The sequence below is a fragment of the Mus caroli genome, chromosome 3 (genome assembly GCF_900094665.2).
Source record: "Mus caroli chromosome 3, CAROLI_EIJ_v1.1, whole genome shotgun sequence".
Lineage (NCBI taxonomy): Eukaryota > Metazoa > Chordata > Mammalia > Rodentia > Muridae > Mus > Mus caroli.
The window spans coordinates 79861694-79889237 of NC_034572.1; the positions used below are offsets into that span (position 1 = coordinate 79861694).

The following is a 27544-nucleotide window of genomic DNA, read 5'->3' on the forward strand; positions in this document are numbered from 1 at the left end:
TACTTTTTAAAACATTTATATTTATATATATATATAAAATTAAATATATAATATATAGTGTGTTTGAGACTAAAAATATAGTACACAATTTTTTTTTAAAAAAAAAAGAAAAAAAATGTCAGAATAGGAAAGGCATAAAGGACACACAGATACACATTGCTAAAAATCTATGATGGTTTGTCCTAACAAAAATACTTATTTTTTTTCTCTTAGTTGTCATCATGGATCCATTTATGAGGAGGATTTCGGTAGAGAAGATTCAACAGGCGTCAGAATGGAGATAACAATCTGAGGAATGACTGGGGTCGGCAGTCTGACCTGGGCACCTTGTTAAAAGTGGAGGCCTTGTGGGTCATTTTTGCTAAGAAGCCTATGTATTTGATTGTATCAGCAAATTGAATGCTCCCTGCATTCTCCACCCCCTTCCATCCTGGTATTCCCAGGGGCGATGGACAGCTCCTGAAACCAATGGAACAGTCTGGTCACCAGTTCACAAAGGCCAGTGATTGTGAACATTAAAAACCTAAGATGGTTTTAAAAACAGGGCTGGTAAGGGGAGTTCTGTGCATACAGAATCATTACTTTTGTTAAGAGCAGGTTTGCACCAGGACTTCCTAGTATGGCCTCTGTCTTCTGTGCAAAACTTACTTTCCCTTGGGAAAGGAGCCTGAGGTTCCCTCACAGTGATGCTGGAAAACTGAATGTTGCGCCCTCCTCTCAAATCCATACAACAAGCCACAGACCTCAGTCCTCTTTACTGGCCCATGGGTGGTGTCAGCAGTAAGCTGAGGAAGGTCAGCCAGCACTGGTCAGAATGTACTGTCTTTAGGAGAGGAGAAAGAAAAATCGCAGCGAGAAGGGAATGTGGTGTTTAGGTGACAACTTTAGAGTCCTTCCATAACAGTCAATGCATCCCCAGTGGAGTCTTGAGGTCTGTGTCCCCAGGATTGTATTACCATCAGCGCTTGGCTCGATGGGTGTAGCGCCTGGCCTCAGATTCCACAGAAATGGAATAGTAGGGAAAGCAGGTGTTTTGAGCCTGCAGTGGCCTTGGGAGTTCATGCAATTCACCCAGAGGGACAGAACTGCTCACGCAGCAGGATGAGGCAGTGACTAAGCCAGTAGACGTTACATGCCCAAACACGGTCTTTGGCTTTAACGTGAGTTTCTATAAATCCCAGTTGCCTAACATTGCTATGTAGGGGGCCAAGTGTACATGGGTCACTCACTTCCATCTTAAGGATCCCAGGAGCTATGGCTCCTGACAGAGCACAAGGGGCAAGACATGGGTCATTGTGTCTTGTCTCACCCAGAATCACATTAGTTGAGTTCATGTTTTTCGTTCTGACCCAGACATTTGTGAGAGCTGAGCATTGCCCCCGCTCCTGCGAGTCTTCCTCTCTCTCTCCTGCTTCATGCATAGTCTGTAGTTAGACCTTGGAGGTGGTGGGGATGGGGTGAGAGCCAGGATTCAGCAAGCAGGCTGGGTTCTCTACAAAGGGCAAGGCCTATCCAGAGCCACAAGAACCTTTAACATATGCAGCATTTATATCAAAACCACTAACCCCTTCTTCCCGCTATGAACACCTCTTTCAGTCTACAGGGCGGGGTCAGCTGCTCTCTCTCCCGCTTTCTGATTCAAGACTTGGGGGTGGGGGAATGTAGGCTTCACCTTGTTGGGGGAACAGGGAGAGCAGTCTTTAGGCCAGATGACTGTTCCTGAAGACTGAAGTAGAAGACAGTTTCTCTGCCTCTCCCAGTCTGTATGTGCTGCCGCAGACCGCGTCCATAACCGAGCCCTACCGTGATCACAGCAGCCTACTGAATCTAAGATGAGAGCAACGCCAATAACTTCATTTCATTCAGGGGTAGGGTGACAGACAAGATCAAGAAGTTGGTGGTTAAAGCTCCTTCTAGCAGGCAGTGCCTCCCTGCCCCAAGCCTCACCGCGACTGCTCACTGTTCCCGAGGAATGGGCAATCTCCTGCCCCAGATGAACACAGCCAACAGAGAATAGATTTAGGGAAAGACCAGAAGATGGAAGCAAGGAAAATAAGGAGGTCAGACCCGGGTTACTCAGCAAACAGCAGTCGCAGAATGGGATCCTGGATCTCTCGAATCTTGGTTTCTTATTCCTTCAACTAAAGCAACATCACCCAGGATGCTTAGACTCAAAGTACCAACATGCTGGAAGACGCTAGCTTCAGACGGAAGAGCCTCGTGATTAAGGGACTTTCAACTCCCCCGACAAGCAACACTGGTCATTCAGCAGGGCCCAACTCTGATTCTGATTGCGGAGTGTGAGTGGCAGGAGTCTGTCTCAGTTGCTGTTTCCTGTCCCTCGCATGGCTGTGCGCTTGACTCCCAGTGTTCTCCTTAGTGTTGCTCTTATTTCCATAGGAGGGACCTACTACTTAAATCAGAGAGAAACAAGAGAATCAAGCCAAACCCCACACAAGATGATGACTTTAGGGAATATAAAATGCCACTCTATTTAGACTTCAGAAGTGTTTGGCTCACCCACGGCTTCAGGGGTCAGAGAACATGAAAGCCTGTATGAATCCCTATTCATAAGGACCTACACTGCAAACCCACCGCCCCGCTGAGCTCTCATGAAAGGGTTCTGCGAGTGTGAGTCTTCTGAACTGGGATGCAGCTACAAGTCTGTCACTGCTGCAGGAAGGGCCCACTCTGTGCATGCACTCACTGGAGGAGGAGAAGAGGAGGAAGCAGCAGCTGCCTGCCAGGCTGGAAACGGGGCTCCCTGATTCCCAGATATCACCTGGTCCTTATCGAGAAGGAGATAGCCTCAAATATCACCCCACAGGCCCATCTAGAAGGTTAGTGATGGACCGTGCCTGATGAACATGTAGCTCATTAAAGTAAACATGACTAACGAATGGTGACCAATGAGAAAAAGCAAGGAACATTCTGGGACTACTCCCTCCCATCGCGCAGGCCTCAGCGGGGACATGGACGGTAGGCTCCTGTTGGGCAGTTGTTTTCTTGGGAAGATGAGGCTGAGCTACAAGTTACAGATTCTCTTTGGTCAGAAGGTGGTAGATGAGACGTGGTGTGGAATGTGTGTGTGCTCATGTGTGCGTGCTGTGTGGGAAAAGATAGCATAGCCCATGGAATTCAGTGCCGTTCGTGTTGTTCTGCACTAAGATCTCCATCTAGGTCAGTAAGAAGTTTCCTTCACCACCATTTCCAGGCCCCCATCCCCTCACATCCTCTCACTTGTCTCTCCTTGGATGCTAACATGGGACAAGCTCAAGCTCACAAGGTCCCTGCTCCCCACAAGGGACATCATCACAAACCTGACACTCAAGGCACTGAAAATGGAAGAAGGAATCTGATTGGTCGGGGGTGGGAGGGCAGTGAGGAGGAGACAAAACCAAAATTTGTCTGGATAAAGCATAGCATCTACCACGCCATCCGCAAGGTAGTTTCTAGCTATGATAGACAGGGTAGGATAGCTGAGTCTGAGACTCGGGACACTGCTTAACTCTATCAGAATCCACCAGCAGGCAGGTCTCTCCATTTGGATGTATATGCTAGATTCAACGTGCTTAGAGACTCGGATATAGTAATACAAGGACTTAGGAGTCTGGCAGAGGGCAGGTGACCCTTTCTTTTCCACGGGGACTTGTGTATAGAGGGGAAAACCCCTACAGCTTTTCTTTCCAAATGAGGTTTTATTGCTTTTGAAAAATAGCCCCAGGAAAAGTTAGCCTCTGCTCTACCCAACTCTCCAAGGCTCAAGAGTTAACACCAAGAAGTGGGACAGATACTGGAGAGAAGCTTGTGTGGCTCCCACTAGTGGTGGATCTGGGAACTGCTATGTACTACACCACGGTCCTTGGCCTGCCAACCATAGCATGGCCCTGACCCGTCCTTGCTCACATCCAGGACACATCTGGCTGGTCCAGCACAAAGCTGAGAAGAAAGGAAACCGTGTTCCTGGGGATTTATGAAGCCCTCCCCACTCAGACAGATGGATACCACAGCAGCCAGGGGGACTGGCATTTGACCCCAACTGACCAAGGGCTGGATCCGAACTCGTTGTTCCATCTGTAACCCCCTGAGATGGGGAAGATGAACACAAGGTATAAAGAAATCAAGACCGGGACTGGTGGCTGTCCCACGTTCCAGCAGCCTGCCCGTCTCAGCTTAGCTCCATGCCCTCTTATGGGAGACCAGAGGAGCAGGCCAGATAGGAAATGATAAATTGTGTTCTTCTCCTCTCCCTTCTCCTCCCCTTCCCCAACCTCCCCTCTCCTTTCCCCATGCTTGGGTCAGGCAGAGCAAAGGTCAGAAGAGACATCCTCCTGCAGGAGAGGAAAGGGCAGGCCCGGGAGACTGGGGCCTGCGCAGAGCACCATCCTTGGGATGGGATGTTACTGGGAGACCTGCTCCTCATTTGCGATGGCCAGGAGGAGAAAGGCTGGGTCCATGAAAGGAGCAATGAGCAATGTCCCTGAATGTCAGGGAACAGCTGGGAAGCCATCTCCTCTGCCCCGCAGAGATACCCCAGCCAGATCCAGCCTCTACACATGAGTCTGCATGCGCTGCTGGAATCGCTGGCCATAGTCTGAGTGCTGAGAAGTGTAGGAGAACCGAGTGGCGGTGGCATACTTGCCAATAGGGTCATAAGCTTCATAGGGGGTCCTCTCCAGGCCAGAGGGTGGGGCCTGGGGGTAGCCTAGACGGTAGGTAGGATACCCAGCTGCCCCGGGAAAGGGGTGGGAGTTGAACTTCTCATAGTTCTCGTACGACAGCTGGCTGGTCGTATCGGTGCCACCCGGAGCAGAAGGGCCAGAGGGTGTAGGCTCTGTGCCATAGTCAGAGGCAGGGGCCCGGCTGTACGTATTGAGCTGGGCATAACCACTGGAGTGGGACAGGCGGGATGATGGGCGCCCATCAAAACGAGTAGGGCCAGGGGCACGGTAGTCAGCATACAGCACCGCCCTGGAGGATGGGCGATCTTCGTGGGCACGCACGTTGTAATAACCATTGGTGGGATCCTGAGGGCAAGAAGAGAAAAAGGTAAACGTGGGAACTTCCCCCAGTGTAATAAGCTCTCCTGAGTCTTCTGCCCATGCCCAGCTCAACCCATATCTCCTCCCCTTCTCATCACACCGGTGACTCTATCTTCTGTTCCTTCTGCAGACTTCTTGACCACTCCTCCCTGCTGTCCTCCCCCTGCAGATCCTCCTACCCCACGTCCCAGCCAGCCAGTCCTTGTGCCTTGCATCAGTCCTTCCCCTCACCTTCATCTCATACTCTTCCCGGGTGTCAATGGTGTCACAGCGCAGGTCCTGCTTCAGGTCCACATCATCCTTAAAGGACTAAAGAACAGGTGTGGGTGTCAGGAAACAGCCTATGGTTTGCATAGACTCGACCCAGGGAGTGGCACTATTAGAAGGTGTGGCCCTGTTATAGTGGGTGTGTCAGTGTGGGTGTGGGCTTTAAGAGCCTCATCCTAGTCGTCTGGAAGCCAATCCTCTGCTCGCAACCTTCAGATGAAGATGGAGAACTCCTCAGCTCCTCCTTACACCATGCCTGCCTGGAAACTGCCATGTTTCCATCTTGATGATACTGGACTGATCTCTGAACCTGTAAGCCAGTCCCAATTAAATGTTGTTCTTATAAGAGTTGCGTTGGTCATGGTATCTGCTCACAGCAGTAAACCTTAACTAAGGCAACTGATTTCCATGCTCAGAGGCCACTTGCTAAAGGCAGCTCTGGGGTTGGGGCAGGCTTGTGTCTCACCATATAGGTTGAGGTAGGACATCAGAGACCTGGCTTCTAGTGTTAATTTTGTTGCTAGTGTGTAATATGATATTATGAGTATAACACTGCTACCACTGGGGAGTGCTGCCTTGGCTCAGTAATGAGAAGGTTGAACCAAAACTATCTACAGATTTTCCTCTGTGTGAGGGAAGGATGAGGCAAAGGGAGCTGTGGGGAGGCAGGGGGAAGAGAGAAGTTATACATATGTGTAAACGTCTATACAAGCTATGGTACCAGTGTGGGGGCGTTTATTTGAGAGCAGGTTGGTACGTAGGAACTGGGGTATCAGGAACAGGTTAAATGCACAGAGGAATTAGAGGTAACAGAAGTTATTAAAAGCTGATGGGTCTGGCCATAGGACAATAAAGAGCCTAGGCCACATTGAAAGGAGCATTATCCTCACCGAGTAGATGGCCTTCATGACCCGCGTTGCTGTGGAAATGCTGGCAGTATCATCCTCCCGGTCAGAGTGCATCGTAAGTGGCTCCCGATTCACCGTCTCCACCTTGATGTCCAGCTTCCTCAACGTCACATCCTTTCGACCTAGGACAGGGAGATGTTGCTGGGGGCTTTCTACTGGTCTGCACGGTTGACTTCTAGCCCCAGCCCCCTGACGGGACCTTGAAGGGTAAGGTTGGGGGATGAAGGGTGTGTTGTGACTCTACGGCGCCTGTACTCACTGCCTTTGCGACGTCGGTAGAGGAAGAACACTAAGGCAGCAAAAGAGAAGACGACCAGGATGCCGGCGCCGATGGTGGCCCCGGCAATGATGCCCACAGGTAACACCTCTATAGAAGGGAGAGAAAGGAACAGGAATGAGGATGGAGCCACATAGGGGCCCGAAGATGTGACCATAATCTACTGGGGCAACTCTGGATTGTGTACAAAGGTAAGTTTGGCCTGGGCTGGGCCGTGTTGACATCTATGTCTAGGCCACATTTGAGAAGAGCTGGGCTGAGTCTGGTTTGTAATCTGTGCTTTAGTTCAACCAGAGTTGACGTCAGGGCAGCCAGTGTTCCATCCCTGCCCTCAGGTTGCCTCAGAGCTCTCTCTTCCTCTACTTGGCATGCCTTCCCATGAGCTGGGTCCCTCCTTCATAAGCAGGGCTGTCTCCAAACTCCAATCTGTGATCTCTGTTTCAGCCTCCACTCCCATGTCCTTGCCTGCAAAGCTGCATCTGCTCTATCTGCACGGCCCACTGAGGCCCAGCACTCCTCTCTAGTGCCCCCACTTCCCTTAGCTGAGAAGACACCCGAGGACTCTCCCTTTGGCTTTCTCTTTCTGGGATTACTAGTTGGGTCCAGACACTGATTACAGAGCTTCCCTCTCAGATCCTTCCTAGCTGAGCCCCCCACATTACCCTGCTCTGTTCCCCACTTCCATCCTGCACCTTGAATGAAACTGGAACTATTAGCTTTCCCAGACATTCCCCAAGGGTCCCTCAGGTTCTCCGTATCTCCCTTTTCAACGACTAGTTCTCAAAAACAAACAAGTGCTATTTCCCCTTCATCAAACATATCTGTTAAGAGCTAGGTACCTCTTTCACTTTTGTTAAAGGTACCCAGAGGGAAGGTACCTCTTCTATAAAACCAAGGATGTTTGAAGGGTAGGGGAACCCTTGAACTTTACAAATATCCTCTGTTCAATCTTCTCAGTAACTCAGTGACATAGGCTGTGTGAATCTTTTGCATGTACCAGTTAATTTTTCCCAGTCTGGATTCATTTGTTCCTACTACGTATGTTCCTCCACTAAGAGGAAAGTTTCCTGAGTGGGGATGGCGTTCTGTTCATGCCTACAACTGCTCCTTCAAAGTTCAACACATAAAGATGTTCAAGGAACATTTACATAATACATTAATTAGCAGACCACTAAAGTCAACTTCTGGCAGAGAGGCCTGAGAAAGAGTTATCTTGCTTTGAACCTTGCTATAGAAAGAGAAGATGGAACTTCAGGCTATCCCAGCAGTCAGCGTGGCTGACCTCGCTCTTCCAGCTGGATGATGGCTGTGCCTGGTCCAAAGCTGTTCCAGGCAGTGCAGTTGTAGTGGGTCTGGAAGTCAGCTTCCATGACGTTATTGATGGTGAGTGTGGACAGCACACCACTGCCTGAGTTCGTCCTCTCCACGGTGTAGCGTTCCAGGGTCCCCACCTCGAGGAAGTTCTCCTTCCATGCCCATGCCTGGGATGGGGGAAGGCGGGATGGATGTAAGAAAAGGATGTGTGGAAGAAGCTCATGCCCCAGGGCGACCCAACCCACTCTCAGGTAGCCTCACCCAGCACATGTGTGGTCCTCAGGCCCTACACACCCTCATTCGGAAATAACCCAACACTGAACGTCTGCTCCACAAGTTGTGGCTCCCATACAGTAGACATCAGATTTATCTAGAGAGACTCTAAAAAACTGCATCCTTGAGGTTTATGTACCAAGTATGAATGTAAGGGAGAGGTCCAGCAATCAGCTTCTGCCGAGGTCCCGTGCTCTAAGTGTGACACTGGGTGGTATTTTGTGATGGGGAGGCAGCTGAGCTAATGAGCTGGTATTCGGATCTTGGATGCTGCTGGGAAGGCTGGGTTGGGACTTGAGATCCCTGGGCTCCGTTTTCTATTCCTCCCACCCCAGAGCAACCATGAGGCTGTGATTTCCCTCTCAGGGCCTCGTTGTCTTCATCTCCGCAATGGCAGATTCTGACCATTGTGAGGCAATGCTCAGCCTAGTGATCCTAACGGCACCCAAGTCTATCTTACCAGCCTTACCATGAATCAACCCACAGAAACCTGCTAGGCTCTCTGGAGATGCATCTTAATTATGAGCAGGGAGTCAAGAGGCAGATCCCCCGGGCCTTCCGTCCCTGCCGTCCCAGCTGGGGCAGTCCTAACTGTGTGCTCTCATGGCATAAGGGAGGCTAAGGAAGAGGAGCAGCTGAGCGCTGGCTCCTTTCCAGGGATCAGTCCTCCCAGCTCGATGAGGCAAACCTCCCGGGAGCCAAACCGTCTTCTGCCTAGGCAGCTGTGGTAATGAAGTATCCCTGGGCAGCCCTGGAGTTAGCCAAATGGTCATTAAATGTGATGAGGGTTTTGATGGTTAGTGGCCACAGGAGGAATTAATTGTTTATGGTATAGGGGAGAGGAGAAAGGAATGAGGGATGGTCAGGGATTGTGGGAGGAAGGCAGGAGAAATGGGAGAAGCACGGACAGGTGGGAGGGGGAGCAGAGGGGATGGAGGAAAGAGAGGGAGGTACGAAGAAAGACTGGAAGGTATTAGCAAGGGTGGAAGATGAGGGCAGAGGAAGGACCTTTGCAAGAAAGAAGCCTGACTCCAATGAACTGCAGTAGGCTCATTCTTTCTCTTTTCTTTTTGAGACAGGGTTTCTCTGTGTAGCCCTGGCTGTCCTGGAACTCACTCTGTAGACCAGGCTGGCCTCGAACTCAGAAATCCGCCTGCCTCTGCCTCTGCCTCCTGAGTGCTTAGATTAAAGGTGTGCACCACCACCACCCGGGCCACTACTAGGTGCCTCACAACTGTGGCTGAAATGACTTTTATGAGGGGAGATGGCCTCCTTGTCACAGATGAGAAACTGGGGTTCAAACCGCTAATCTGTTCATCATCACACAAGTAAGGGAGGGGTTGGATTTGAGCAGGTGAAATGATACAGAAACAAAAAGGCAGAGGATTCAGAGAGAAGAGGGTGGGGAGATGAAGCCGGGCAGATGGGACACACCAAGGGCTGCCTGCCAAGCCAACCCAGTACTCACAATTCGATCCGGAGGCGGGGTACTCCCGATAAAGCACTCCACCTTACCACCATCACCTCTCACAGCAAACTGAACCGCCTCGCTGGAGATGATAGGAGGTCCTACGGGCAGGAAGACCCAGTCAGGCCGGTCAGATCTCAGGCCAACAGCTCCAGTGCTCATTGGACAGGTCTCGGCCTCTTAGGGCACTTACCGTTTACATAAAGCGGTACCTCTCGCTCAGCCACTCCGATCCGAGGCACGATGGCCCGGCAGGTATAGGTGCCAGCATCTGCCTGGGTCACTGACTTCAGCAACAGTTGATTGCTGTTACTCAGGACCTGGGCAGAGAGATTAGCCTCGGGTGGGGAGCCAGGAAGCCTGGGCCCCTGGGTCGGTGAGGGCCCCCGCATTGGAGGCATGGGAAAGAAAGCATGAAGGGCCACACGTGAATTCCCAGAAGGTAAATGGCTTCCTGAGTCAGGCTAAGACTCCCTAAGACTCTAAGCAGGCTGGCAATAAACACCTGTCTAAGAGTGCACAGGTGCCAGCTACGATGACTAAAAGGATACAGTCCTTTCTGATGATTCGTCCCTATGCTTTTACTACCAAGCCAGGTAAGCCAGTTTAGTCTGAAATTTCCCTTTACAGTTCTGGCCCTAACTGTCAAATAGGGGTCGTTAGAACTGTGTACTTCAGCTTTCTTTGTGCGATTCCTTACCACCTCCGCATCATTAGTGAATGCCCTAGATCTGACTACCACAGCAGCATCTGCCCTCACTCCACCCCATCCACTTCACCCCGAGTTCTATGCAAGTCCAAGGAGAAGAGGTATGGCTGACTGCAAGTATCCTCTTTCCTACCAAACCCCAAGATCTAGAAATGGTCCAGTTTTGATGTGAAAGACCAACCCCATCTCTCCCGTTCTCTTCACTGCGCCAGGAAGTCTGTGCTCCACCCCCCACGCCCAGCACTCAGAACAGGCAGGAAGAGAGAGGCTTACCATGTTTGAGTCCTTCTTGGTCCAGGTGAGGGTGAGGGGAGGATTCCCAACCCAGACACAGGTGAGGGTCACATCAGATCCAATGTCTGTGGTGGTGGGCTTTGGGTAAACTACAATCCGGGGGGCGACTGATGGGGAGAGAGGTGGCTGGTCAGAGTCTCAGGTGCCTGAGAATCATCAGCTCTGATTGGCTGTCTCTCTTCTTGGCCCCTACCTCCCATATTTACCCCTGTCTACCAGGTTAGTGGAGTTTTCGTCCCCTGTACCCCAGGACCTTCGAAGGGTCCTGCTCTCTGCCCCCTCCCCTGCTGCCCCCCTCCCAGCTACTCACAGTGAACATTCACTAAAGTGCTGACATTGGTGCTCCCGACTTTGTTATAAACCTCACAAGACACAGGCTCCGTGAAGAAGGAATAGTCAACGTTTGTCTCATAGCGACTCTCATGGGCGTCTTCAATCAAGAAGCCCCCTTTGGCCCACCTAGAGGATGAGGCCCAGGGATGGGAGATCAGAACCAGGGACTCTCTGTTATATTCAGGGACTCTGGTCTCCTCTGTAGCCCGTCCCCCACCCCACAACCACCCCAGTCCCAAGCACCTCTCCATTTATCAGGTGCATAGCACTCCCAAAACCCAACCCTCTCACCTGTAACCCAAGATCTCTGGGTTGGCTGTGGCCTGGCATGTAAAGATGACACGCTCGCCCTCCAGCACTGTCTGGGGCTCAATGGACAGAGTCACTGTGGGAGGGTCTGCAAAGTACGGGATTGGAGGTCAGGGTCCTTTCTGTCCCTGAGTTTCTCCCTTTGCCTCTGTCACATGTGTATTCATACCACCTTGATGTGAGGTGAGAATTGAAGTTTACAAAATATCAGCTATCACCTTCACCCTTTCTACAGAGTCTTTCTGGTGGCTCAGGCCAAGAATGATAGCAAGGGAATTATCCAGTGGATGTAATGACCTAATGTGGCCACTAGGTGGCAGTGTGGGTTAGTTCAGCTTACTGTAAAGGGCTAGGGTTAGAGCATCCCTGACTAGGAGGAATGCATGGACATCTGGCAGGAGCTAGCCAGGCTACATGCTCCTGTACCATAATGTCTTTAATACTCACAACTCAAGTAAGCAGGTACAATACTATACTCAACGCTCCACCTACCAACCATCATTGCCCATGGCTTAATCCAGGAAATGAGGGGAACATTAGACCTGGGCCCCTAGGCTCCTTCTTCTGTACTTCTCAGGCTGCTATGTCCCCACTTCACGTAGCCTACCCAATGCCCTACTCACGGTGCACATCAAGCTCAATGGATGTCTCCTTGCCATTGGGGATGGCCTCATTCATGCTGCGACAGGTGAATACGCGGCCAATGTCTAGGTCTGTGGGCTCAATGAGCAGTTGGCTGACTGTGGTCTCCCTTTTCCCATCCTTCAGCAGCTCCTGGGGGTGGGGGAAGTTGAGTCAAGGCTAAAAGCCCCACCTCTGCTCTCAGAGACACCAAAGGGTGGACCTTTAAAGCGTATCTCCCTCCCTATTCCAACTTCATTGTTAAGTAGTTGGGTATTTTAAATAGCTTTCTGCAATTTACAGAAAAATCAAACAGAAAGGTAGTTCCCCCTCTCTACCACAGCTCCCCCCATTATTACATCTTACAGGAGTATAGAAATCGTATTATAACAGATATTCTAATATTGATATCTTAAAACTAACTGAAGCCTGTGGTGAAAACGAGCTTCCCTCTGTAGCGTTGAATTCCTGGAATTCTCTAAGCCCACAGTGAGTTTCTCCGCTTCTAGAAAGCCTTCTCAGGCCTGTGGGCTCTCTCCAGCCTGAACCACTTACAGTGAGAGTGTCTTACACTTGGCCCTGGGTACCATGTGTTTCAGGGGTAGCTCTAAGGTCCTGGAGTACTGAGACAGATTCATCAGCTCAGCATGCTAGCTCAGTGACACTGCAGTCATTTTCCATATTGTCATCCACCCACTTAAGGAAACCACACTGTGAACAAGAGCAAGGCCTTTCCTTCAGGCAGCTATGTGTGCATCTCTAGGAGACCACAGCAGCACCCAACTGATGCAAAACACAGTGATATTTGGAATCACCGGTCTTAAGAGAATCAGCAAAAGACAGGAGCAGATAACAAATGCTATTAGCCAATCAACTTGTTTGGCTGCCAATATATTTTAAAACATGTATCCCCCAGGAGAAAAAAAAGTTGGGCCCCACTGGGGTCAAATAATCATTTATGAACTGGGCAGAAAGAAGATATTTGCTCTAGGCCATGGAGGTCACTATGAGCGACAGCCATAACCCAGGCTCCCCATCCTCACACTCAAGGACACACAGGTGGGCAGGTTCTCTTCCCACTGGGAAGTGCCTCTCATAGTGCCCAGCTCAGGGCAAGGTGCACAAACATGCTAGCCACTGCCATCAGCTTTGCCGTGTGACTCTGAGAATATGCACACAATCCTGGTTCCTGCAGCCTTTTGCCATTCTGACAGAGGATGGTAAAGGATCAATAGTGCAGCCGGACTCCGGTATCAAATGCCAACTTTGCTGCTTGCTCTCTGAGTGACATTGGGCTGGGCCCTTGCCTTCTCTGACCACCAACCTCCTCCTTTGTAAGTTGGAAGCAACACCTACTTTATGGGACTCATCTGAGGTTTAAGAGAAATTGCCCATAACGTGTCTACCAGGCATGGTACTTAGCATACAGGAAGTACTTATGGAAATGGCACAGTGAACCAGGAAGTCCATTTATCTCCTCTGGGTCTCAGTCTTCACAACTGTATGATAAAAGGGTTGGGTCAGATGGCTTAAAGGGTCTTATCACATCTACCCATGTAAGAGGGAAAGGAGAGACAATGAGAAGCTGGGTCTAAGAGGGGCCAGAGGGGGCAGGCAGGTCCTCACCGTGCTAGTCACAGCCCCCTCCTGCTGTGTCCCATCCCGGAACCAAATGATGGTGGCAGCAGGTTTGGCATTAAATGCTCTGCACGTGAGGTTGTAGGGGGTGCCTGCTTGCAGCAGAATCACCGGGCCCCCATCAATCCTTGTTTCCTCTGGAGGAACTGGAGGGAAGAGGAGAACAAAATCAGCTTGGGATGCAGTAAACTGAGGCATCCTTCCGTCGGCGGGCAATGTGTCCCCGAGCCCCACTTACAATCACTCTACACAGTGCTCCCCAGGGAGGCTTCACCCAGCTTGCTGGCTACTCTCTCACAGGGACTCCTATTGTCTGCTCTATGCTCACCGCTGTTGCCCGGGGAGAGTATAGAGGGCCACCTCGAGGTCTTGAGGTCAGATCATACCCTCGGGAAGGAAGGGCATCCTTCCATCTGCCTGGAACGGCTGGATGGTCAACTCCATCCACCACATCTTTGGCAGGTTATTTTCTCCATAGCAGTGAAGGGTGTGTTGTTCTCCTGCTCAAACCCCTCCAGAGGCTGCAGCTGCCTATAGCACGGCTTCTCATGTATCAGCCTCCTGTTTTAGGGTCCTCAAGCCCTGCAGACCCTTACCTCCTCATTTAGCCTCTGCTGTTTCCTGCCCTCGCCCAGAGCTGCTGTCATCACCCTGGCCAAATCCTGGGGGATGCAGAAAACTTCGTGTCCACCTGCAGCGGTACTGAGTGTTATCTGCCCACTGGCTACCCTTGGTGGTTGTCTCCCCTACTTCAATGCCCTGGGATAAGCAGGTCCAGGTCTTACTGGCATTTAAAAAGAATCTCCGCTGCCTAATGTGTGGCTAAAACAGGCCTTTGCTGTGTGCTTAAGCAACTGAGTTGGCGATACATGTGGTTTTAAGAAATAAGGTGCCTTTTCTAATACCATCGCCACAGACTTCTAAATGTTAAGGTGAGCCAAATCCTGTGTTTCCCAAGGCCAAGAGTCTTAAAGTTCCCCTAGGATAGAGTTCCTCTTTTTTAATAAAATATTTATTTATTCACTTAATTAACTTGAGAGAGAGAGACTCATTATGTAGTCTAGGCCTGCACTGAATTCATCTTTTTTTTTCCCCTGAGAAAAACAAGACTAGGGAGACTGAGAGGAAAGTTCTAGAGGAGACCCTTGATGGGAGATCTCGGGAGGTCCACGGAGCTGGAGGCAGACAGGGCTGTCCCGGCGTGGGTGAAATGAAGGTTTCTGAGCCGGAGGTGCAGTTGCTGACACAGCGTTCTGTTCAATTTGTACATGTGGAGTGGCAGAGTGGAAAAGAGGGTGGAATTTAGATCAGTGCCCTTCAGATCCTGGCCCCTCCCTTACTGTCACGTGGTCTTGGTTGAGCCCCCTAAAGGCACTGAGCCTGTTTGTCCCTCAGAGGCCCTAACAAGGTCTCTTCACTGAGCCAGTGTGAGGGGAGTGAGGTCTGCAGAGAGAGTGAAGCATGCAGGGCACGCATGTATAACTCGGGCTACTTTTACAGTGACAAAAATGGTTCCAAGGCTTCTGTCAGCTAATTCTTCCCTCAGTCCTGGCTCTTCCCTTCTCCGCTCCCTAGCATAAACAACAGGGGCAGGGTTGTGGATAGAAGTGGGAGGAACCTGAGAATGGAGAAATGGGGAAGGCTTTCCTGATCCACCCAGCTCTCTACAGTTGTACCTTCCTACCACACTCACAGGAGCGCCTATCTGCGCAGAGACGCTGGGTTCTTGCTACAAAGAGAGCGAGACAAAGCGCTTCCTCCCACTGGGCCTTCTGCCCTTGCAGCGTTTCTTTTCTCTCCACTCAGGAAAAGACCATCTGTCACCTCCATCACCAACCCACATTTCTCTAGGATCTCCCAAGGTCTTTGAAGTCAACTGTCAGTTGTAAACTGGAAGCCAATTGGCAATAATTTCTACCATTTACCCAGCGTTTAACTCTTGTTTGCTGAAGTACCTTGCATATGACTTCATTTAACCCTTATCATAAAATCTCAGGAAGGAAGGAAGGAAGGAAGGAAGGAAGGAAGGAAGGAAGGAAGGAAGGAAGGAAGGAAGGAAGGAAGGAAGGAGAGGCAGCCTGAAAGTATTATGGTGTGTATTACCATGCCAGAGAGAGAACCCCTGCCCGATGGTTGGGACTTCTTCAGGGTCACAGTACAAAAATGGCCAAGACATAACCTGAACCTAGGGTTTGGGATTCCCAGCATCCTGGAGCTCTTTTTTGTTACTAGGAGTTCCCCATACCCCAGCCCCAAATAGGAAGGGATTTGGTATACAAACTCACTCATCTCAGCTCCTCTCCCCTTTCTCCCCACTGCAATGACTTTGTGTTGGAGGGAGGGCAAGGATGACAAGTGGAGACCAGAGGAAAGAGAAAGGGACAGAGAGTCTATACAAAGGGAAGAGAGGCTCTCAGACAGAACAGTCCAAGTAAGGGAGAGAGAGAGAGAGAGAGAGAGAGAGAGAGAGAGAGAGAGAGAAGAGACACAAGCACCAAGAACCGAGACCACTGAGCTGCGGGTATTGTAAGACCTGAAGATGGGCCTCTGCTGCTTCCCCTTCTGTTCTGTGTGGAGGGCAGTCATCTCGTTATTCAGATGGCCCAAGGCTTGCCATGGTGACATCTATTCTGTCCCCTTGTGGGCTACCGCTGGGAGCTCAACTTCCAAGAGACAAGCCACTATAGTTGCTCCTGGGTCCAGCCTCCACCCCCACCCCTAGCTTGTTTCTTCTGGCTCTGTTCCCCTGTTCCCTGATGTTCTAGGGAATGTCTAACAAGAGAGGAACATGCTGAGGGAAGGAGCAGCCAGGCAGGCTCGGTTGAAAGGGAAAAGGTCTGGGGTTCAGGGAGAGCAGAAAGTTGGAGAGGAACAAGCAAAGTTCTCTACACAAGACAGACTGCAAAACAAACCAGGAAAAGTATGGACTAGGACTCCATCACCATCCTTTCTCAGTGCAGAGATCCCTGTCTGCACAGGGGCTCTGAGTCCTTAGTGTGATCTGGGCATAGTTTGGAGCGCAGGATATCAAGCTTACAGAAACTACAGTACCCAGTAAAGGCTAGCATAGCACAGCCTCTTGCACACTGTACTTGCTTTTAGGTTTGTTTGTTTTATGATGTTTTTTTTTCTTTTTGAGGCAGGGTTTTTCTGTATAGCTCTGGCTGTGTGTGTGTGTGTGTGTGTGTGTGTGTATGTGGGTGTGTACACTTGTACCACATTATATGCATGTTCTTGCAGAAGCCAGAAGAAGGCAGTGGACTCCTCTGGAACTAGAGTTACTAGTGGTTTTAAGCCATCGGATGTGGGTGCCAGGTACTGAACCCAGCTCTTCTGCAAGTGCTTTTAACCACCTGGCCATCTTTTTAGTTGATGGCCTTAGTTGATGATGAAGTTCATGTAAGGAGCTGTTGAGAAAGAAAAACCAGGGAGAAAGGAGACATTAGGAGAAAGGCAAGGCTAGGGAAGGTTTGGGACGTTGAAGAGGGAACTGGAAAATGAGAAACCCAGCTTGGGAATCATTACTGAGCACGGTGAGTTTGGCCCGCCGAGAGCGCAGGGCAGCCTCCGTGGCCTGGCACTCATAGGAAGCGTCATCAGACAGCTCGGCATCTGTGATCTCCAAGTTGTATTGCCCAGCATCCGCAGAGCCCACGACCCGGTACCGTGGCCAGGCTGCAGGGACAGAAAAGGGGAAACTAGAGTAAGACCAAGTCTTGAGGCCTCGCCCACCCCGCCCTCCACCCAAGACTCATTGTCTCCCCAGCTTCTCCTCACAGCAGAGCCCACATCCCTTCCAGGAGAGCTCTCCTTCCTTCTCTCTCCTGTGTACCACTGGCAGGTGAGGCTGTGAGGTACCAGACACAGACTCCATAGCTGTGGGACCATAAAGCAGGACGAATGATGAGGAACAGAGAGAGAGAAAGAGAGAGAGAGAGCAGATAAAAATCTGCAAAGCTGTTGGCTGGCTCTCATATGTCTCTCCTATGGATAGCAGAGGAAGAAAAGAAAAGTTAACCAGCACGGAGAGCAGAGAGAGGGTGCTGGTAAACACGGGGCATCTGAGTACCTACGGGGCGCTCTGTGTAGCTCACAAGGCCTCGCCCTCACCACAGAGAGAGAATAAATAAGGTTTACTGGCTTCTCAAAGGACAATCCAAGTGATATTTCTACTCCTCTCTAAGACACAGGGTGGGCTTCTGCGCCCGATCTGCCCTGCTGACAGGCTCCCGCTACCTCCCACCCAAACACCTACCGACTCCTCCCACTGCCTCCCTCTCCAGTGGCTATGGATTCCTCTGACTGCATATCTATCGACCTCAGTCTTTCTCATTTTCTCCCTCATCAACAATAGATCCGTCAAATACATCTCCTTTCTTTATAGATTGTGCCATGCAGATTTCCTCAGCCTAGACACACAGCAAATAATCTCACCACCTTCAAAAATAATAAGACCAGAAATATATGGTCCCCCAACCCACTCACATCGTTACAGTGCTTCATAGCTCACAATATTACCCTCATAAAGCACACTGTGCCACTCGGTACAGAAGCCCAGGGTGCACTTTTAAGACAGGCAGGCCGTGACTGTTAAACCTGCTTCACAAATCAGCTAACCAAAGCAAAGTGGGTTTTCCTCAACTCATTCAGCGGGCAAGTGGCCGAGCTGTAATGAGGGCCAGGTATCTTGACTCTTTTTTTCTTTTCTTTTTCTTTTTCTTTTGGTTTTTCGAGACAGGGTTTCTCTGTGTAGCTCTGGCTGTCCTGGAACTCACTTTGTAGACCAGGCTGACCTCGAACTCAGAAATCCACCTGCCTCTGCCTCCCAAGTGCTGGGATTAAAGGCGTGCGCCACCACTGCCCGGTTGTATGTTGACTCTTTACCAAGAAGTGCTTCCAAGGGTTTCTGTGCTATCTGTGGGATATAGAGGGTTGGCGCTCTTTGTCTCCAACGGAATCTTTACACTTTCTTCAGCACTGGCTGTATAGCTTGTGCTTAACAAATGCTTCTGGAATTATTAAACAAGAAAGTGCTTAGGCTGGTGGTGTCTAAGCCGACATGGACTATGTAGGGGGCAAAGGAAAGCACGAAGCGCTCAAAAGGCAGACAGGGAAGGAAGAGATGCTGTAATTATAACTAAAACAAAAACAAAAACAGACCAGAAAGGGCAGACAGTGCCGGAGCATACCATCTACAGGGGGCAGGGCAGGCTTCAATAGCCCAGCGCCTCCTGCATGACCTGTCTACAGCGCCCCATGGTGTGGGTGTGTCCCTGACTCCGTCTAAAGTTCTCAATGTAAAGTCCTGTTTCCCTTGATCTCCCAGGCTGCACACCGCCTTTCCTGGGCCAGTTCACAATCTGAGGGAAGGAAGAGTTGGCAGGTAAGAGTGACAGACCTGAGAAGTCAGGAACAAGGAGGGGGAGCGAAGCCAGGAATCTAGGCTGAGAGCAGGGAGTAGGATTTCTGGGTGCTGGAGGCTGAGCAGCTACCACGCACCGCTGGGGATCAGACTCAAGGCCTTGCACGTGCTAGCGTGCACTCTACTGAAGGTGCCGTCCCAGCCCACTACTCACCTTTGAGGCCCTGGCCCATACCCAGGGCCAGCCCGTCCTTGGTCCACTGTACAATCCCAGAGTAGTTAAGCAGCACACACGGGAGCACCGCCCGCTGTCCGGCCACCACAGTCTGATCAGCTGGCTCCTGGCTGAAGCGGGTCTGAGTCCCGGGCAAAGCCAAAGCTAGCAGTGGGAAAGACAATGAGTGAGGAGGGTTCCTCACAGTACCCCACTCTTATCCTGCATCCTGTGCCACGTAATTCCTTTACTGCATAATCTCCTGGGGCTCAGGGCCCCAGGTATAGGTCTAAGGTTCTGGAGGGCTTAGCAACCACAGAAATGGTTTGGCACTACTTAAATGTCTTTGGATTGGTCCTGATCCAATTTTGACCATTGACGTCCAGGGAGCAGCGCTGACCTGATGACCACCCCCACCCTTAACGGTGGCGCTAGGTTAGAGACCAAGCCCTTGCTGTCCAGGTCCTGGGCTGTTCTCCACAACTCCTGCCTCTGCTGCCTCCCCTCAGAATGTTCATGGATGACACATCCACAACAAAGAAGACTCTCAGACCACTGTCCCTTTCTCCCCGGGCCGAGTGGGCCAACAGATGTGTTCATCTTTACCAGGACAGCATGTCTACTTGTGTGCACTGACGGTTCCTGGGCGATAGTGTACCCAAAGCCAAAGAGCCCTGAATGCAATTCATGGAACGCTGGCTCTGTTCCATGTGTTTACCCTTGACCCAAGGGCTGGGGCCCAGGGAGGGACACACTGATACATCTTGCATGCACACAGCCTCCTGCACCATGGGAGCGGAGACAGTGTGGGACTTTGTTCTGTTCTCCCTCTGGCTCCGAGAGCCACACATGGCTGCCTGGCTGGCAGCTTGGCCGGGAGCATTTGATTAGAGAACTGCAGAGTAATTGCCTTTAATTGTGGAGCCTAAATGGAGTAGGGAATTGGATTGCGGATTTCTTCTCTTTTGCTCCCACCAACGAGCTTGCTTCATCACTGGCTGGTCCCAGTGGTGCGTCAGGCCTGCACACTGTGCACAGCACGGGTGTGGGCATTAGCATCCTACGATGGGCTATAGGGAAGCAGAGGGACTTTTGAGCGGGGGTGGCAAAGGGTTAAGTTGAAGGCTTCCTTGCCACAGCTCCAATGGGTCAGGCCAGGCAGTCAAAATAAGCTCTCTTCAAAGCTTTGACTTCTGGTTCACCTCTCCCTCCAGCTCCCTGGGTCTATAGAAGCCACAGTCCAACTCCTTCCAGCCTCCCTATTCCTCCTCTCCATTTCAAGACCTCCCTCCCACTCAGTAGAGAGGCTTCTCCCCAGTTCTTGTCCTGGGATCAAACCCAGGGTGCTCTACCACTGAGCAACACCCCAGCCCGGAGTCCCTAGTCAACCCACTCCTTTCTTTTCTCCCCTTCTTTCCAAATGTGGTCCCACATTTGCCTTTCTGGAAGGTCCTCCTAGGCTGTGTCCATAGCCTCTGTGCAGGCATAGCTTGTCCCACCACTGAGCCTCGCTGTGGCAGCTCTAGCGACAGGATTTCCTGTCCAAAGCCGTCAGGGATTATGTCCCCGTTTTTTGTCCTCGGGAGGCAGCTTGTTGGTGGAAGCGTCTGCCCTATCTGTTCCACTAGAATGGAACTTCTCCTCTTTCTGGGTCTCCTGGAATCTGGTGGCCAGAATAGGGTACAGGGGCAGGCTCTGCCCTTGGTTAAGTGTGACAATGAATGACTTTGGATCTGAGTGGGGCCAGGATGTTAGAAAAAAGAGGTCCTTTTTTTGAGTGTGTGTGTGTGTGTGTGTGTGTGTGTAAATGGCTCCCCAGTTCTGCAGACCTGGCAACTCCATCCTGTCTCTTAAAGAAGAAGAAGATTAGGCCCACCCACATCCCCAGAGACAAGGATGGCAGGTGTTGAGATCCGGGAGGAAAGCTTGGTCAGGTGAACAGCCAGTGTTATCAAGTCAAGCATTTGCATATATGATTAGTTAAATTTATTCATATCCTTGCACATTCTTGAGTGCAGCTATGTGCTACAAACTCTGTGCTCCTGTTTCTGTTCTTCACGGACCCTAGAGTCTAAGTCAAGGGCTTGTGAGAGGCATGGCCTGTGAACTTGGACCAGAGTCTGGTTGATATTTATAGCTTTTCTACATGAAGCCTGAGTGATGGTCTCTTATTGGCATCTCCAGAGGGCGGTGGGCAGCTGGCTGCGTGTTTATTTGCAATGAGGTCAATGGGCCTTCGGTGGGATGGCGGTGGGACACACCTGGAAAACATGGATCTCGCTGAGGTGAGAAACAGACAGACCTGGCCTGGTGCTTCCTTATCTGGTCCTCTGCTTGCTCACTGCGAGATGACAAGTCTGGGCGAGACTGCCAAAACAACCTTCCTACTCAAAGGCTAGGAGCATCAGCTTAGGAGAAGACTCAAGCTTTCCAAGGTCTCTCTGCAGCACTTCCCAACTGAGTGGCCCTGGCCAAGCCACCCTCTGAACCTCACATCCTTACATGAGAATGATAATGTCTACTCCCTGAGCTTCTGTGCAATCAAATGTGGTGCAGTGGATGCCAGGCCTACGAAAGGCTTTTGCATGTACCTACTAAATAGCTGTGAACACTATTTACCCCTGAACAGTTGGACAATCAGAGGTACAGACTAGAGACTCTTCCAGAAACCCAAGAAGGAGTGACAGAGGATGGTGTCTGCTTCTCTGTGATGTTTGAAGTAAAAAAATTTTTTTTTCTTTTTAAATTTAGCCCCAGTGGAAGCAATTTAGTCTCAAAATGGAATGGAAGCAATGACCGGCAAAGTCCGACGATGAAGGAAATGGGGGGGGGAGGGGTGTTCCTCTAAATTTGAATCCACAGGAAGACCACTTTCTGTACCAAAGTCACAGGCAGTATTTGGTGTCCCCAAACAACTCTGCAGCCAAGACAGCATATGGGGGGGGGGGGAGAGAGAGAGAGAGAGAGAGAGAGAGAGAGAGAGAGAGCGCAGATGTCATGGGTAGTACTTAAATCCACTTATGATTAGGGAAAACTATAAGCCTGACCTAATTTAATTCTACTCTCTAAACTCTAGATAAAGTGGGTGTTTAGGTCACTCTTCATGTCTTCATGAAGATCCCTGGAAAACACCACTCTCTCCTTTGGGATTCAAAGAGTCACCTCTTCTGGGATGCCTCCCATGGCTGACTTACATTACTTAGGAACCAATCTATTGGCTTCTTTTCTCCGAGATAGTAGGACCACACTGCCCAGCTCACCCATCTCAGCACAGCCCAGGGGCTCATTTTTGAGTCTGGATTCTGTGGCTCACAGCCCTAAGCTACATCCCTTGGCACGGGGCCTGACTGCCTGGCACACAGAGATGCTCTAAGCAAGTCCAATCTTGCAGAACTTCTTCAGGAAAAGACAGAGCACTCCTGCAGGAGGTGAAAGGAAGTGTGACTATGGGAAAGAAAGCCCAGGAAGCCTGTGAGCAGGAAGTGTGGAAGTGTCCTAAGGGTGTCCGTGTCTTTTAGTGTCAAGAAGGTACCAATAACCTAGAATACGTGACCTAGCAAGTGGCACATCACAACTCAGGCACACCTCCAATGTCCTGTGCACTTGAGCTACAGGCTAAGCCTAATGGAGCCTGCTCAGAACTGAGAGGGAAATCACAGTCCCATCTACATGTCTGGGCCCATGCACATGTCTGAATCCATGTCCAGGAACAGCAGCCGTATAGTACAGCAACACAGAGAAAGAACCAGAAAGGGCCTGCCCACAGACAGACGAGCACAGTCCAGTCTCTTGCTAGCATCAACACAACAGCCTCCCGCTGGCTTCCGATGGTGTTTTAAGGTGCATTCCCACTTTGATCCTGCTCCCTCCCAGACTTCAGACTCCAGCAGAGATGAGGCGAAGCAGCCACAGACAGATCGCCACACACATCATGTGCACATACGTAAGCACACATGCATGTCCATGTGCGCACACACACACACACACACACACACACACACACAAAGGAATGTTAACAGAGGTACTGAGACAAGCACTGAGAAGCAGAGCCAAAAATAGACATCCACTCAAAGGCATAGGAACCAAGGAATAAGGAAAGACCCCTAAGACAAAGATGTCTGTAGAGTCATAAAGGGGCCAAGACAGGGATGCAGAGGAGAGCTACAGACCAGGAAGGATCAAGAGCGAGAGGCTCAGGGTCCACAGACCAGACGTAAGGTCGGCTCAGCCTTGTCTTCAGAACAAGGTACCTAGAAAGGACCCACTGTCTGAACAACCTTTCCCTCCTACCTCCACAGGGATTTCTGGAGACTCAGCTTGGGTTTTTCCCCTCAGGGCAACAGTGAACAGGGCTAGTAAAGACAGATTCACAATGGAGAGGGAAGGGAACCAGAGGGACCCTATAGAACTTGGGAGAGCAGCAGAATCCTGCAGAGCTCTGTGTTCCCTGCTAACCTAGAAAAAAAGTGGGAGCTAGAGCCCTGCTCCCCCCACCCCACCCCACCCCCGCCCCTTCTTCCTTCTCAGCGCCACCAGCTAGACACAAAGCTCTGAGACTCGGGGTTGCTCCTCCCCTAATTCTCACACAGCGCTGTCTGGGCGTCTGGGTAGAGCACATACCACAACCTGCCGTGGATTAAAAATTACTCATGTGTGTTTTGTCTCCCCACTCTCCTGGGAGCCTCTGAGAATGGAGGCTTTGATTTACCATTTCTGTTCATTCAGTCCCAGCAATGCCCCACAATAATAAATACCTCCAATTATAAAATGCTGATTGCGTGCCACACTGATGCCTTACAGACGCTGTTTCTAACATTATAACCCGCTACACAGTGGTAGTTATTACCTGCATTTTAAAGAAAGGGGAATTGTGGTCTGGCAGATATGAGGGACAAACAGGCTGGCTCCAGCGTCTCCACTCTTGGTACCGTCACACTCCAGGAATATCCAGTCTTGTAAATGAATTGGATTTAGGCACTGGCAGCCTTGGGTCCTGCCCATCTGCCATCGCTGGCCTCTACTTTACAGCTTAGCCTTCCATCTCCACCCTGCTTTCCTCTTGGACGGACAGTAAGACTCAGGTCTGGGGTTTGGCCCCACAGTCCTCAGTCCTTGCCTTGTGTGTTATGATCAACACGGGGACGCTTGGTGTGAATGTGTGAAGGGAATGATGGGTGGTACCCAAGGCCTGAACATCTTTCCCGAGACCAAGAGTTTCAATGACAAACAAAATATTGGTCTTTGAGCCACCAATAGCTGCCAGCAGGAATGTGGTGAGTGGGGGAGAGGGGACGTTGGTAAATGACCTGCTGCTGTACTAAGACTTACTGGTACTGTTTAACCAAGCTCGAGGACACCCAAACCCAAGGATACAGGAATACTTAGTGCTCCTCGTAAGAAACCACAGCTCAGAGAAGCCAGGAAGCTTCCCTTGACCACACATATGTTAAGGCTGGGACACAGGACCCCCCTTCCCGCCCCCAAGGGAACGAAGCTCTCCCTGTCCCAGGCCTGTTGTCCTTTCCTGGGGCCTCCCTGGGCCAGACACCCCCTCTTGATGGTATCCCCTCATCTAGTACATTCTTTCCCCTTCATCATGACCCAGGCTTGTCCTTTAGCCCACTTCTCCATTATCGTTAGAGCACTGGGGGCCAGAGCCAGGCTAGTCTTTGTTTATGAACAAATTTCCAATCTCCTTTTCTGCTGAGCCTAGCAAGGACAAAGGGGTCAAATCTCTTTTTGTTGTTGCTTTTTTTTTTCCTGGCACAGGGCATTGAACCCAAGTACTCATGCATTCCAGGCAAAGCTCTGCCACTGAACTACATCTCCAACCCTCAAACCGTACTTATGACAAAGAAGTAGGAATTGCCCCCAGATCTATGATATGATAGACATCTTTATAATCTCTCAGTGATAAACATCTTACAATCACACATGGAGAGAAACAAGCAAGCACGTGTGTTTACTTTCCCGCCCACGTGAACACCCCTTCTGCATCCTTGCATGTGAGGACACATCTGTCTGTGCCCATGGGCACCAGTCTGCTCCGTGTTCTGGACCACATGCCCCAGTGGTCGTGTTCCCAAAGCCTAGCCTGACAGGACCAGAACCAGAGAGTGGAGCCAAGCCCAGGGAAGCCAGAGAGCTAAGCAGCAGAAGAGAGGGATGGCGGAGGCTGAGCCCGTCTCCCTGGATTTATCAAAGAGCAATAATGAAGCCCCTGGGCCGAAGCAGTTCCTGAGCTCATCACTCCAGACCACGCTACTGTTCAAGGGAAAGCCTTTGATTCACACTGACAGCTTTCAGATGGAACTAAATCTCTCCACTCTACTATCCCTCCCTCTCCTGCCTCTCCTCATCCTGACTGGACTTCCTTCCCCACCCCAGCCATTCACTCAATGTAACCACCACAGAGCCTTTCACAGTGGATTCTCTGAGAAAAGAGGATTTCAAGTCTCCGGGATGGGCCAGCAAAGAAGGAAGGCGCAAAGAAAGAAAGGTTTGTTCTTGTGATGGAGGAGAAGGTCATTGACAAGGCTGAGGCAGGTCGACGGCAGGGCAGATAACGGAAAAGAGCAGAAGGCAGGGTTGGACACCCTCAGACTAGAAGTTCCTGGGAAAGAGAAGCTCTGTGTCAGCTCAGCTGAGCAGACGGGAAGAATCTAGGTTTGTTGTTGCTGCTCTGTGTTGAGCCCCGCCTGGGGTGCCTAAAATTTTAAAATGGGTGTAAGTGCCTTGAGGAGCTATGGCCTCCTCCTCTGACAGACGAAGGCTTCACTTTGGGAGTCAGAGAACTTATAGGCAGGTGCTATGTGTAGACAGTGACGTGCACAAACAATAGACCCCCACCCCCAGACTCATGTCTGAATACTCAGGACTATTGCAACCTCTACTGTTCTGCCCACAGACTTGCCCCCCAGCCTCACCTCCCCCTCCGAGTACAAAACCTCGGGTGATAGGGGCCTCAAATGTCCTCTTCACTACCTTCCTCCTTCCAGGCCATTCTCCTTCACCACAACCTGTGTGGCCACAGAACCCCATGTCTATCTCCAAAGCTGTGGTAGAGAACAGCCAAGGGGAACTTTTTCCAGGCACCAGATGGGATTTTGCAAATGGCCACAGCCTGGCCTGTTTCCATGCATTGGAGCAGACTACAGAGGCCGGCTGGTATTTGCTGTGATGGGAAGGGAGGTTTATGGGTCTGGATCAGCAGATCAATCTCCCAAAGAGACAGGAAGAGAGCCCTGGAATACTAGAGGGCAGGATGGGGATGAAGGACAGGCTCCACACACTTTTTCTAGAGAGAAAGGCAGAAAACCCACGGACCAGAAGTTGAAGAGGTGTGGGTGGATTTGGTCTTGGCTTTGTCATCAATCTGATGACACTGTGGAGAAGACACACCACTCCTTTGGGCAACAGCTTCTTTAGGTGTAACAGGAAGGGACTGAGTAATTTCTCCAAAGGAGTCTCCTGACTCTGAGGTTCTAGGAGTCTGTTATCCCTGCCTCTTGTTAACCATGCCTTGAGGATATTCCTTTAGACTACAGGGAGCCTGGTAACTGGGCCTAGACTAGTGTTTCCTGCACAGCAAAATATAGGGAACAGCTGTGGGTTTGTGACCACAGGCCAGTGGCATAGAAGACCCAAATGGGGTACCCCTCCTGGGAGGCAGAGGTATTCCTTGTTTTCCACTGTAAGGACATCCCATTAGAGCTCTTATATCCCCTCCAACAGTGAATCAAATAAGGAGAGTGAACAGGCAAGCATGGAGCATTGAGGCCATTTGCTAGCTTGGACCAACTCTCAGGGACACTGCCCTTCAAATGAAAAAGGTTGGCAGGCGTGGCTAGAAACAGTCCCACCTGTCCCATATTGGCCTCCAGACCCTAGGTACCTGGGCCAGACCTGATCTGACACAGCTCTATGCAGATATGGCCTGGCAGGAGGCCATAACAGTGTCTTATAGAACATACAATGGTATGGAGAGCCAAGTGGGGTTGGCTGTAGCAAGTACAACAGGCAGAAGCAGAAAGGGGCTCGGAGGGCTCCGTATCTGGTTCTGCTAAAAACAAAAAAACAAAAACCTGAATTTCCATTTGGCTTCAGTGGGCAAGGGAAGGGAGGGAGGGAGAAGAGGCTGGTGGCAAGCAAGGACCCAGCTCAGATAGGAGACAGGCAAAGAAGAAAGTGGGAGAGAAAAGAGGGGGAACTGAAACAAAGACAGAAAGCAAGAGATGGGGAGAAATACGCAGGGAAGGAAGGAGACCTCTGCTCCCCACCCCATCTGGGCCACGAAGGCAGGAGGAGCTGGAATGAACTAGAAAAATTATTAAAACTCAGGCAGTGGATTAGGTAGTCTGTAGAGTCCTTGTGCATAGATACATGGAAGTCCCCAGGACCACATAAAATCTGGCATGGTGGTATATGTCCATACTCCTAGAATTCGGGATATAGAGGAAGGGCAACCAGGATCTCAAGGCCAGCATCAGCTATGTAACAAGTTCGAGGCCAGCCT

The 27544-nt window shown here is 50.6% G+C and overlaps 1 protein-coding gene across 6 annotated transcripts in view; it reads right to left on the reverse strand.

The window, feature by feature from the left end:
• The window catches only part of Kirrel1 (kirre like nephrin family adhesion molecule 1), a 96201-nt gene continuing 68657 nt past the window's right edge, over window positions 1–27544 (reverse strand). For 3 of the 6 annotated variants that reach the window (XM_029475393.1, XM_029475391.1, XM_029475392.1), the window contains 14 exons: window positions 19030–19194; window positions 16979–17128; window positions 13442–13599; window positions 11818–11968; window positions 11177–11282; window positions 10863–11011; window positions 10532–10659; window positions 9743–9917; window positions 9550–9650; window positions 7777–7975; window positions 6477–6584; window positions 6200–6339; window positions 5274–5351; window positions 1–5027 (listed from right to left, as the gene is read on the reverse strand). In XM_029475393.1, the coding sequence (XP_029331253.1) occupies window positions 4551–5027; window positions 5274–5351; window positions 6200–6339; window positions 6477–6584; window positions 7777–7975; window positions 9550–9650; window positions 9743–9917; window positions 10532–10659; window positions 10863–11011; window positions 11177–11282; window positions 11818–11968; window positions 13442–13599; window positions 16979–17128; window positions 19030–19194 (2285 nt within the window). In that variant the 3' untranslated portion in view covers window positions 1–4550. Of the gene's footprint in view, window positions 5028–5273; window positions 5352–6025; window positions 6340–6476; window positions 6585–7776; window positions 7976–9549; window positions 9651–9742; window positions 9918–10531; window positions 10660–10862; window positions 11012–11176; window positions 11283–11817; window positions 11969–13441; window positions 13600–16978; window positions 17129–19029; window positions 19195–27544 lie in introns of those variants that run through there. The other 3 variants (XM_021157514.1, XM_021157515.1, XM_029475394.1) reach the window with 2 other exon arrangements.